Here is a 13,216-nt window from a genome sequence, read left to right as displayed (position 1 = left end):
CAAAATACCTTCCTTTAGCTCTAGCCAGTTTGGCTCAGTGGATAGAGCGTCGGCCTGTGGTTTGATTCTGGTCAGGGGCACATGCCTGGGTTGCGGGTTTGATCCCCACAGCTGATCAGTGATTCTCTCTCATCACTGATGCTTCTGTCTCTCTCTCTCCCTCTCCCTTTCTCTCTGAAATATATATATATATATATATATATATATATATATATATATATATATATAAAACAAAACACCTTCCTTGATAATTTACTGAGGAAAAACTCTTAATTCAAATGCTCATCTTTTGCTTAAATTAAAATGCTAAGTTAATGCTGATCTACTTCTCAGGATGGGTTCTTTTTTCCTATTGACATTTAACTTTGAGCAGCACTTACAGAGTGAAAAAACACTGGAATTCAATGGCAGGGAAGCAAGGGTCTAATCCTTTGCTCTTCCTTAACTAGCTACACTACAGGGACCAAGTCATAATCTCTCCTAATCTCAGATAACTTCTCTCTAAAATGAAAGAAATTATTGCTAAGCATCTTCTTGCTCTAAAATTCTGCAACTGTATTTCAGCTAGTGCAGTCTTTTCTATTTTTAAATTTTTGTAAGAATTCACTTGAACCCTAACCACTTTGGCTCAGTGGACAGAGCATTGGGCCTGTGGACTGAAGGGTCCCAGGTTTGATTCCAGTCCAGGGCACGTATGTAGGTTGCAGGCTCAATCCCAGGTCAGGGTGCATGTGGAAGGCAACCAATCAATCTCTCTCACATCAATGTTTCTCTCTTTGTGTCTCTCCCTCTCCCTTCCACTCTCTCTAAAAATCCATGGAAAAATATCCTCGGGTGAGGATTAACCAAAAGAAAAAAAAAGAAGAAGAAGAAGAATTTATTTGAGAAAGGCTGATGACAGTTGCTGGGAAGCAAGATCACAAATGCTTGCTAGTGCAGTCTTATACATTGAGGTTGACAACCATATATTAGTTGGCTTAGTTTGAGTCTCACCTCCCAAAATGCAAAATTGTTAACTGAAGGATTCTATAGAACTCTAAAAGCCCGGTGAAAATTTGGCCATTGCCCCTGGCTGAGTAGCTCAGTTGGTTGGAGCATCGGTTGTGAGTTCATTCCCCCGTCAAGGTACATACAAGAATCAACCAATGGCCCTAGGCGGTTTGGCTCAATGAATAGAGCATTGGACTGCGGACTGGAGGGTCCTGAGTTCGATTCCAGTCAGGGCACATGCCCATATTTGAGGGTCAATCTCTAGTAGGGGGCGTGCAGGAGGCAGCGATCAATGATTCTCATCATTGATGTTTCTATCTCTCTCCCTCTCCCTCCCTTTCTAAAATCAATAAAAATATATTTGTTTTAAATAATAGTCACAGGGATGTAAATTACAGCATAGGGAATATAGTCAGTAATATTGTAATATTGCCAGGTGGTTACTTGAAATATTGGGGAGAACACTTTATAAAAAGCATGATTATCTAATCACTATACTGCACACCTAAAACTAATAGAAATATTGAATGCAAACTGTAATTGAAAAATAAAATTTAAAAAAGAATGTTACTAGAAAGGAAATTACGGTATCTGTTTACTACCCTATCTTCAGCCAATTGTGAAATTTTAAATAGTTACAAATATGATTATCATACATGCATGAAGGTAGTAGAATATTATGATCAGGAGCAGATGTGTTTGAGACCAACAGACCTGAGGTTAATGTCCAGGTGCTCTTCTCTGTGTGTGATCTTGAGCAAGTCACATACCTACTCTTCACTTGTCTTGCCTTTTCTGTACAATGGGTGCAATATTTACAATTGTTATAATGAGTAACAACATGTAGCTACTAGGATCCTTTTGAGAATTTAGTAAGATGAGGCCAGACACAAAGGATACACTTAATCCATCCATATCATCATAATTAAATGATTAAATATGAACACACACACACAAATACAAATCTAATAGCTACAAAAACATTCTTAGCTACCCACTTCTATTGACACTATGTAGCCTATATAACGTGTAAAGAAATGAAAAAAGTTCTTTACAACTGCCAGTCATAAATGTTTATCACCCTTACACATATTGGTTTCTGAGAGGTCAAACCATAAATTTTTTAAGGTGTTTTTTCTTTTTTAATCTATCAGGCCAGAGATGTTCTTTCTTTTCAAAATCATTCTTCTGTAGAAACAGCTGACAAATTCATTCAACACATTTATACAGTAAACATCTTAGGAAAACCAACTTAACAATTGAAGTATTTTTAACTACTACTCTTTTTAACCCTAAAAAAATAAATTGCATATATACATTTTTTGGACCTGTGAAGTTAGATTGGTCTCTAAGGAACAAAGAGCATCCATTTCCCATATCTCGAACAATAGAACCAATTAAATTAAAAGATTCCACCATCACAGCATATTACCTCTCTGAGTTTTCAAGCAGATAAGACATTCAGACACACCTTACTTTTTATAGAGCAAGCCCAAATGAGACACAAATAAAACTATGATTCAATGTTAGGAATTCCCTAGCAACTCGTATCTTCCTCTGTTTTGGTGGCCAGACTGTAAAATAAATCAATTAAGAGTTCACAATGAGAATGCTGCAACCTCAACCTCAAATCCAGACAGAAAAATACAGTGGACCGTTTTCGCATCTCAGGCACGTCCAAAGAAAGGTCTCAGCCAACGCGATCCGATCGCCGCCGTTTCCAGAAAGGGGCAGTAATGGGTTTTAATCCATTTCTATAAATGTTCCTTGTGCCCAAAGCCAAAGTGCATGCAAACCCGAAAAACACAAAAGATTCCTCCCATTCCGTTGGGAGGCAGGCCATCCTGTCTGCGCCCTACCCCGGAGAGCCTTCGTTGCTGTCAGTAAGAATTTCCTGACACCCGGTGCTACCTACACGTCAGAATGTTATCCCACCAAGTGAAGGGGGAGCAGTGTCAGCATCGGTGGCCTCGAAGAAGCGATTCGGCCCGCATTCCCACCTCTGGGTAAGGCGAAGCCAAGGGAGGTCGATGGAAAGTTCCCATCACCCAAGCATATTTGGTTTCCTTCTGCCCCCAAAGCAGGGGCACAATTGCTGAGATTTGCTTTTGCACTTGCCACGGCTCCTACGCCTGGGCTTTGCGGCGACCCCCGCGCTCACAAAAAGGCCTTGCGGCCTAAAGCGCCCGTGACCCTGGGCGGAGAGCGCACGGAGGGCCGCAGTAGCATCCCCTCGCGGTCCACACCGCCCGCTTCCCTGACAAAGGCCCCGTGTCAATCCGAGGCATGACACACAGTTGCTGGATTGCCCATCGCGGACCGGCAGCCGCCACTAACCTCCACCGTGGTAAAAAAAAAAATAAAATAAAAATAAAAATCAACACAGAACTGGGTAAGGAAAGAGGGGTGATGCAGGGCGTTAAAATGAAAATGCCCCCAAAGCTAAGCAGCCTGGGTGTGCCCGTGAAGTGAGTCCTGGGGTCCGTGGGGGAGGGGAGAGGAGGCTGGGGAGGCGGCAGTGGCTCCTCCAGGGCGTGAGGGCCGTGCCGGGTGATAGTCTAATAAAATGCCGGTGTCAAAATGAATACACAAATGCCATCCCCGGCGGGCCTGGGATCCGGGGAGCGATGGAGGCAGGCGGACGGTCCGCAGCCCTGCGGCCGCGCTCTCCCACCTGCCCGCCGCGCGCCCCCACACACCTGCCCGGGCAGCCCCCGGGGGGCTCGGGGCTGAGGTGAGAGCCGACCCCGGGGGTGCGGGCGGATGGGCTCTTCGGACGGCGGAGAGGAGGGGGCAGCCGGGCTCACCTCCAAGTCGGTGTCGGCGGCCTCCGGGGCCCCGAGGATCTCGCTGGGCAGCTCGGCCAGGTCGGTGACGCGGATGAGCCCGTCGTGCAGAAAGATGGTCTCTTCCTTCACCGAGAGCCACTGCGCCGAGTCCGCGGCGGCCGCCGCAGCAGCTGCCGCGGCCGCCGACGAGCCCATGGCCCCGGCTGAGGTGCTGACGGAGAGGAGCAGCCGCCCGGCCCGGGGAGACGCGAGCAGGAGTCGCCGCGCTCACCAGTCCATGGCAGCAGCAGGCGCGCCCGCCTGCAACGCCCCGCTCGCCGTCTCGCCCGTGCAGCTCCGCCCTAGGCGGTCCGAGCCGCCATCCTCCCAGCCCCCGGCTCCGGAGACCCCGGTCCCGCCGCCGCTGCCGCTGCCGCTGCCGCCGCCGCCGCCGCCGCCGCCCTGAGAAGCAGGATCCGCCTCTGGCGCTCGGCAGCCAACTGTCAGTGAGACGCCATGTTGGGGGCGGGGCTCCCGGCATGCCCCGCGGGGCGGACAATACGGGCCCGGCCCACCGCTGGCCCCGCCCACCGCCCCGCAGCCCCGGGAGCCGGGGTCTGGGGCACTTCACGTCGCCTTTCAATCCCTCTTGCTCTCAGACTGACCTCCCCTCCCCTTCTTGCCCTAGCCATTTGGGGGCGCCCTGGGTCTGCAGTCCACCTGGGGAAGAGGCTTCCGCCTTCTCTCCCAACTCAGGTGTGCACCCCTCGCTCAGACTAGAGCTCCCACAGAACATTTAAGTTCACTCCCTGCTTTAGGTGTGATATATGCAAAAATCATGGCGCAGAGTAGGCGCTGCAAACTTGTTCATAAGCCCTTGGTAGAACCGCACAGTAGGTGCTTCATATTTTCTAAAAAGTCTAGCACTCAAAACTCAATGAAAGCCCTAGGGGTTTGGCTCAGGGGGTACAGCGTTGGCCTGTGGACTGAAGGGTCCTGGGTTGGATTCCAGTCCAGGGGCACGTGCCCAGGTTGCAGTCTGGATCCCTAGTTGGGAGGCGTGCAGGAGGCAGCCGATTGGTGATTCTCTCTCATCATTGATGTTTCTAACTCTCTCTTCCTCTCTGAAATCAATAAAACTATACTGGGGGAAAAAAACACTCAATGAAAATAAAACACCAGTCACAATGCTTGGTGCCCACTGTCTGGCAATAATAAATCCTCCTTGAGCCCTAACCGGTTTGGCTCAGTGGATAGAGCATCTGCCTGCAGACTCAAGGGTCCCAGGTTCGATTCTGGTCAAGGGCATGTACCTTGGTTGTGGGCACATCCCCAGTAGGGGGTGTGCAGGAGGCAGCTGATCGATGTTTCTCTCTCATCGATGTTTCTAACTTTCTATCCGTTCTCCCTTCCTCTCTGTAAAAAAAAATCAATAAAATATATTTTAATAAATAAATAAATCCTCCTTGAATGAAAGTTCAAATAATTTGTTATATTTCATCAACATTCAACACTGATTGACATAAACCTTAAAAATACGCACACCATCCAATCTTTATACAAACATGAAAAAAACTATATGTGTCCAGAAAAATGTATGGGAGAATACATACCAAATTGTTAATGTGAGTTGCCAAGCAGAGTAGGAATGGTCTGGATTCTAGACCATTACGTTGAGATGAGAATGTTATCTTTGTATTGTTTTGATGCTTACAAAAAATAAAGTGCTCCTTTGTATCAAAGGACTTGAAAATGTGTGTCCACAAAAAGCCTGCACATGGATATCTATAGCAGTTATATGCATAATTGCCAAAACTTGGAAGTAACCAAGATGGCCTTCAGTAGGTGAATGGATAAATAAACTCTAGTGCATCCAGACAATGGAATATTACTTGGTGCTAAAACTAAATGGCTATCCAGCCCTGAGAGACGCTGAGGGACCTGAAATCCATATTACTAGATGAAAGAAGCCCATCTGAAAAGGCTACGTATCACATGATTCCAACTACACGACCTTCTGGAAAAGGCAAAACTATGGAGACAATAAAAGGATCTCTGGTTGCCAGAGGTTAGGGGGAGGGAGTCATAAATAAATAGAATACAGCGGATTTTTAGGGCAGTGAAAATATACTGTAGCCGAAACCGGTTTGGCTCAGTGGATAGAGCGTCGGCCAGCGGACTCAAGGGTCTCAGGTTCGATTCCGGTCAAGGGCATGTACCTTGGTTGCGGGCACATCCCCAGTAGGGGGTGTGCAAGAGGCAGCTGATCGATGTTTCTCTCTCATCGATGTTTCTAACTCTCTATCCCTCTCTCTTCCTCTCTGTAAAAAATCAATAAAATATATATATATAAAAAGAGAAAATATACTGTAGATATCATGATGGCATGTCATTTTACATTTGTCCAAACCCATAGAATATACAACAGCAAGAGTGAAACCTAATGGAAACAATGGACTTTGGGTGATGATGTGTCAATGTAGGTTCATTGATTGTAACAAATGTACCATCTGGTGCCATATGGTAATAATAAGGAAGACTATGCATGTGTGGGGGCAGCAGGTACACGGGAAATATCAGTACCTTCCTCTCAATGTGAACCTAAAACAGCTCTAAAAAATACTTTTAATAAAGAATCTTTATATATAAAAGGCTAACATGATAAGTGTCCGTCTGACTGTCCAGTAGCTATGATTCGCACTGACCACCAGGGGGCAGACGCTCAACACAGGAGCCACTATGATGCGCACTGACTGGCACCACTGTCCTGGTCCCAACAAACCAACACTCGGCTTCCCCCAAGTGGGACACAGGCCCCGCCACCACCCAGGAGCAACACCCCACCAAATCGCAGCCAATGCTGCCAAGACCCCATGGTGCAAAATGCAGCCCACAGCCCAGCCCAGCCCAGAAATGGTGGCTGTGGGCACCAGGTCATGATGTCACATAGCAACACCCAGCTTCCTCTCCCTAACAACTAGCCTCCTTGCAGTTTCTTTAGCCCAGGAACACGACTTGCTTTATAGCTAGGTACAAATATTTTATGCTTTAACCAAATGTTTGTGAAGCATTTTTATGTGCCTCATCTCATTTGATCCTCACAGAAGTCCTGGAGTAGGTAGATAGACTTGGTAGACTCCTATTTTCTTTTCATTAGCTGGAAAATGGAGATTTAGAAAGTTTAGAAATTTGACCCAACTGAAAAGAAGAAATGGTAGAACTTAAAAATGACTTCAGGTTTTCTCACTGCGCAGAATGTAGTCAAAGACTGCTACAGTTAAATATCTTACCCTTTGTTCTCCTTGTGTGATCTACAATAATAATCTGTTTTGGTGTTAATATTTACTGCTGTGTTGCTGACAATTACCTGAGAGAGAAGTTGGGGTGCTTCACTGGGCTGGAAAAAGTTTAGCTAAATCAGAAAGCAGGTCTAATTAGGCAAGTTTATTCTATATATCTATAAAAGGCTAAGTTGATTCCCACATGCATGATACATATAAAGCTCTCGCTGGCGCCAATCGCACACATATGTTTTGCTCTATCATTGTCGATCAGGAATTTGATTGACACTTCTATTATAGAGAAAGGGCAAATAGCAATATTAAAATATTTCTTCTAATTAATTAATTTCCTTTCAATGTGCACGAATCCGTGCACTGGGTCACTAGTAAATAAATAAACTTGAAGAACGTTAAGATGCATACCCTTTGATTCATCAATTCAACTTTGAGGAAGTTGTCCAAAAGAAATAATTCAACCCATAGTTATGGATATGAATACAGAAGGTACAGCTTAGTATTGTTTATCGGAGGGGAATTATAATCAGTCTAAATGTCCAACAATATGGTATTGGTTAACTATAATAATGGTATATTCATAAGAGAGTATATTATGAAGCCATCCAGAATAATGTTTATGAAGAATATTGACCAATTGCCCTAACCGGTTTGGCTCAGTGGATAGAGCGTCGGCCTGTGGACTGAGGGATCCCAGGTTCAATTCTGGTCAAGGGCATGTACCTTGGTTGCGGGCACATCCCCAGTAGGGGGGTGTGCAGGAGGCAGCTGATCGATGTTTCTCTCCTATCGATGTTTCTAACTCTCTATCCCTCTCCCTTCCTCTCTGTAAAAAGTCAATAAAATATATTTAAAAAAAAAGAATATTGACAAATAAATGTCATGATATATTGCTAAATGGAAAAAATCAGGCCAAAGTAAAAAGGAAATTTTGAGGTTTAATTATGTTTATAGTTTGATTGCATTTTTCAAATTACATGCATGTGTGACTATAGGTGTAGAATAAAAGTCTGGGAAGGTATCATGCCTGATAACATTTGGGTGAATCTCAGGAGTGCATTTCCAGGTGACTGGGGAATTTGTGGTTTTTACTTTGGAATGTTTCCCAAGTTTTCTTCCTAGAGCATGCATTACTTTTGAAAAAAGCAAAAAATTAAAAAATAAAAGCTATTGAGCACCTGAGTGAGGGTACATCAATTTATTTATCCATCATAACACCCTTCAGAGTATTCATTAATGGCCCCATTTTACAAGGAACTGAGGCTCAGAATTACTAGGAGGTAACTTGCACCTGCTTAGGAATTGGCAGGATGGAGACTTGAACCCCTAGCTAGCTCCATCCTGCACTGCCTCCTCCCAAACAAGTAATTCATATACATTGTACTGTTGCAACAATCTCATATCCAATTATTGCTAATTTCATTATTTTATTCCTCAAGCATTTGTTAAGTCACTAGTAGGTGTCAAATCCTGGAAGGTATATAGAATGGAAATACAATGTATCTGAATATCTGAAATAATATATGAAAAATTGACTCCCTGCTCTCAAAAACCTGGACAGCTAATCTAACATATGCAGAAACTCTTCCATAGGGAGATGGCTATTCTCCTATTCACTCAACAGATATTTGATTACTGACAGACATTGTTGTTGGTGTGGGGTTACCATGTTGAGCAAGGCACTAAAGTCTTCTCTGAAAGAAGCTGCCCTGGCTGGGTGGCTCAGGTGATTGGAGCGTCCTCCTGTACACCAAAAAGTGGCGGTTATGATTTCTGGTCAGGACACATACCCAGGTTTCGGATTTGATCCTCAGTCATCCAGGTGCATGCGGGAGGCAACCAATTGGTATGTTTCCCCATCATATCAATGTTTCTCTCTCTCTCTAAAAAAAAAAAAAAAAAAAAAGTGGTACTGGGGAGGAGGAAGGAGTGGGGTGGAAGAGGTCAATGGGAGAAAAAGGGGACATCTGTAATACTTTCATCAATAAAGATACATTTTTAATGGTCAAAGTGACAATAAGTTCAGCAGTTCAGAACAAATATTGCCATGAAAATAATAACAAAACAGGCAAATGTGAAAGAATGGCCATTTCATCAAATCCTGGTAACAGCCCTCTGAGAGAAGTAGTATTATTCTCCCCACTATCAGCTGGGACACCATGGCCCAGTTAGATACTTTGTTCAAAGTCTCAAAGCCAGTAAACATTCAACCTCAGAGATGATCCCAGGTCTCTCATTCTACAATCCCAGCTTCCTTATTTGGGCTGTAAAGATACCCCTTCATTCCTTTTGCTCACAAGTTCCAAACCAAATGGCAACCATCACCATTTTTAAATGCTCAGGTTTGGGGATGTAAATAATCATGGTGTGCAGCTCAGAGAAAAATGCTCCTGCTTTTGTTTAGATTTCAAGATCAGGAGTCAAGGTGCCCAAAGGAACTATTGTCTTTCACCACAATGAATGAAAATAGCACATATCCAGGACTGAAAGTCTTTAGATTGCATAATGAGTAGTTATTTAATATTTTAGCAACAGTTATTAGTCATAGGGCCACATGGCTGCCACTGTACCATGATGAGGCTGCTGATGAATTAATATTTATAGAACCCCCTCTGGAAAAAAGACCATTTACTGGGAATTTCTAGACCAGATCAGTAGGACAAAGAAAGTCCCTGGTCAAAAGAACTGGATGCTGGGAGCCTGGAGGAAAAGAATCTAAATTTAGTCAAGAGAAACACACACACACACACACACACACACACACACACAACCACACACTGTGCCCACAGAAAACATCCATTCACAGATTCATAGAAAGGAAAGGTTTATGATTACTTCATGCTTCCATTTGAGAAGTGTGTGTTGAGGGGTGTTAGAATGGGAAAAGGAGCAAGAGAAGGTGTTGGCTGAGCAACCTTAAGTTGGAAGCAAAGAGGAAGCAAGAGAAAGCTCTTAGGAGTTGGGACTCAGTTTCCCCTGGGAGGCACCTCCCCAAGAGAGAGCAAGCTTGTTGATTCAGATTATCTCCTTGCTACCCCAGCCAGACCCTCTGGGATTTTGCAACCTCTCTCTCCCTTCTGCTGGCTTTTCTGCACCAGCTGACTGTCTAAAACGAGTCTGTAATCCTTACCGGGCTCAGAAAAATTCAAGTGTGGCATAAAGATAAGTAGTCCTTGATAAGCCTAATAGAGCTTGAAATAGCTTTAGACAAAGCAGCCATGTTAATTTTTAAGGTCTTTCAAAACACAAGGAACACACACACAGCTTTGCTAAGTAGGCACACACACTGACAGAATCTGTGGGGGAGATGGATTAGTTCCATCTCACTAATCACTGTCACAAAGAGGAAACACACACACACCTACTCAAAATCTTTTATCCAAGTGATCTGGTCGGTCGTTTTTTGTTTGTTTGTTTGTAAGGAATATTCTTTTAGCTCTTGGGCAGGTCTATGAGGCAACAGGGAAAAGAAATCTGAGGAAAGATATTTGAAAATGAAGAGGGAGAATGTCTCCTTAGAGCTTTTGAATGATCATAACTAAGGGACAAGCATCCACATTGATGAAAAGCCTAAATGACAAAGCAGCTTAAACAGCTCCCCCCCCCCCCCCCCCCCCCCCCCCCCCCCCCGCTGGCGTGGCTCCCAGGTTCAATACCCAGTCAGGGCACATACCCAGGTTTTGGGCTCAACCCCGTGCTGGGTCTGCAGGAGGCAGCTGAACTCTCTCCCCTTCTCCCTTTCTCTCTGAAATCCTTACAAATGAAGAGCAGCTCTACAGGAAAATCAGCACCAGAGCTCAGAAAGACGCCTGTTCTCTGGCACCCCCTTGTGAGCATAAAGGGCCTTGGTGCACCAGAATTTCCGATTGGAATTTGCTAATTTGCAAACACTTCCTGGCTGCAAAACAGATTAAGGGTCAGAAGCCCCACAAAAGAAGAGTGGGCAAAAGAGAGGATCATCGGGTTTGCGCCAGAGGAAAAGCAAACACTGTTTTCATTCATTCGACATTTACTGTGCCTACTTTGTACAAGCTAAGTGTTAGGTCTGACACTTAGCTTCCCTGCCTCACGAAGCTTAGGATAGGAAGTCACGTGAAGCAAGTGATTCCAAAGAGGATGGGAAGTCCAGGGACCCGGTCTGAAAAGTGGGAAGGTTCCCGGACGATGTCGCATTGAATGCCGGTAACTGATGTGCATGAGTTAGCTATAAAAACATGAGGGTGGGAGGGGGGATTTGGTCAACAAAAGGAAAGCATTTATATGAAATGCAATGGACGGGGTGCTCGAATCCTGGACTGCCTAGGTTGGGGTCTCAGTTCCTTTGTGTCTGAACCCAGGGACAAACACATCTATTCTGGTGGCACTTTAAATTGGCCCTTTTGGTAAATCACTTTGGCTACACATATGCAAAGGTCATAGAAGGACCATGCCTTCTGATCCACCATTTAACTTCTAGAAATTTACCTAAGGCCTGTGTGGTTCAGTTCGTTGAATGTCATTCCAAATACCAGGAGGTCGCTGGTTCAATTTCGGTCAGGGCACATATCTAGGTTGTTGGTTTGAACCCCAGTTGGGGCATATACAGGAGACAACCAATAGATGTTTCTCTCTCTCCTTCTCAAATCAATTAGAAAAAAAACAAAAAAAAACCTCAGGTAAGGATTTAAAAAAAATGCAGCAGAGACTATCATTGTACACCTATTGGAATGGTTAGATTAAACAGGGGGCCAGTTCACTGTCCCCGAGACGGTTGGAGGGCCGGACTATAGTTTAAAAAAAACTATGAACAAATTCCTATGCACACTGCACATATCTTATTTTGAAGTAAAAAAAAAACAAAATGGCAAAAATACCCGCATGTGGCCCGCGGGCCGTAGTCTGAGGATGCCTGGGTTAGAATATTAAAGACAAACATGGGGAAGTAATGTACAGTGTTGTGACGGTCGTTCATTATCACCCAAGAGAAATGAAAACATGTCCACACAAAAACCTATATGCACTTGTTTAGTGGCCTTATTCATAATCTCCAATAATTGTAGACAAACCCAATGATAGGGCCCCCTTCCCCCAACTGAAGGACAGCGTATGACGTAAACTCCACCTGCAGCCGGACATTCCTGAACACCTTATTTGGACTGTACATTGAACCACCAATCAGCACCTGCCAAATACCCTAAGCCCCTGATTCCTAAGTCCCTAGGTGCCTAATCATGTGCCTTGTATGAAACCACCAATCAGCGTGTGCCGAGTGCCCTAAGCCCCGTCCCCTCCTTCCCTCTCCTCAAAAGGCGCTTACACCCCGGCACGCCTTCTCTTTTCCCTCTGGAAGGCGGCCGGCAGCGTGATCTCTAATAAAGCCTGTATCCTGGTATCCCATGGTCTCCGGCCCTCTGTTTCATCTTTCACCCAATGCCTTTCATTGGGTGAAATTTAGAATAGTAATACTTTGATACAATGGAATACTGATTGGCAATAAGACCTACTGAACCATGAACAAATCTCAAAAATGTTAGCATGCTGATGCTCTGGAAAAGGCAAAACTACAGGAACAGAAATTCTACTATTGGTTTCCTATAGTGCGAGCTGACTTTAAAAGAGCATTCAAATACTGTAAGATTTCATTTATATGTGGAATGTAAGAAACAAACCCGAACAAATTAAACCAGAAAAGGACCAATAGAGAACAAGCTGATGGCATCAGAGGAGTGGGTGAAAAATTTTATTTAAAAAAGAGCATGCAGGATTTTTAGTGATAGTGGTGCTTACAAACTATAGATGTCACAAAGCTGCACACAAAAATCAGGAATTTCACCAAATATAAGTATGTATCAAGAAAGTCAACTTTGCCAAAACCGGTTTGGCTCAGTGGATAGAGCGTCGGTCTGCAGACTGAGGGGTCCCAGGTTCGATTCCGGTCAAGGGCATGTACCTTGGTTGTGGGCACATCCCCTGTGGGAGGTGTGCAGAAGGCAGCTGATTGGTTTCTCTCTGATCGATGTTTCTAACTCTCTATCCTTCTCAATTCCTCTCTGTAAAAAATCAATAAAATATATATTTTTTAAAAAAAAGAAAAGGAAGTCAACTTTAAAACCAAAACCCTTCAGAGCCATTTTTTACCTCTATTGCCAAAAACCCATCTGATGACCCATTGTTCAAGAGGCA

General features: G+C 44.4%; 1 protein-coding gene across 2 annotated transcripts in view; it reads right to left on the bottom strand.

The window, feature by feature from the left end:
• Positions 1-4,206, bottom strand: part of HECTD4 (HECT domain E3 ubiquitin protein ligase 4) — a 157,809-nt gene extending 153,603 nt beyond the window's left edge. For both annotated transcript variants that reach the window (XM_028147247.2, XM_028147249.2), the window contains exon 1: positions 3,798-4,206. In XM_028147247.2, coding sequence (XP_028003048.2) covers positions 3,798-3,974 — 177 coding nt within the window. In that variant the 5' untranslated portion in view covers positions 3,975-4,206. The remainder of the gene's footprint in view (positions 1-3,797) is intronic.
• Positions 4,207-13,216: the final 9,010 nt, after the last annotated feature.

The sequence above is a fragment of the Eptesicus fuscus genome, chromosome 23, assembly GCF_027574615.1.
Source record: "Eptesicus fuscus isolate TK198812 chromosome 23, DD_ASM_mEF_20220401, whole genome shotgun sequence".
Taxonomy (NCBI): domain Eukaryota; kingdom Metazoa; phylum Chordata; class Mammalia; order Chiroptera; family Vespertilionidae; genus Eptesicus; species Eptesicus fuscus.
The sequence above is the reverse complement of the archived record's forward strand: the minus strand, read 5'-3'. Positions and strand labels throughout refer to the sequence as shown.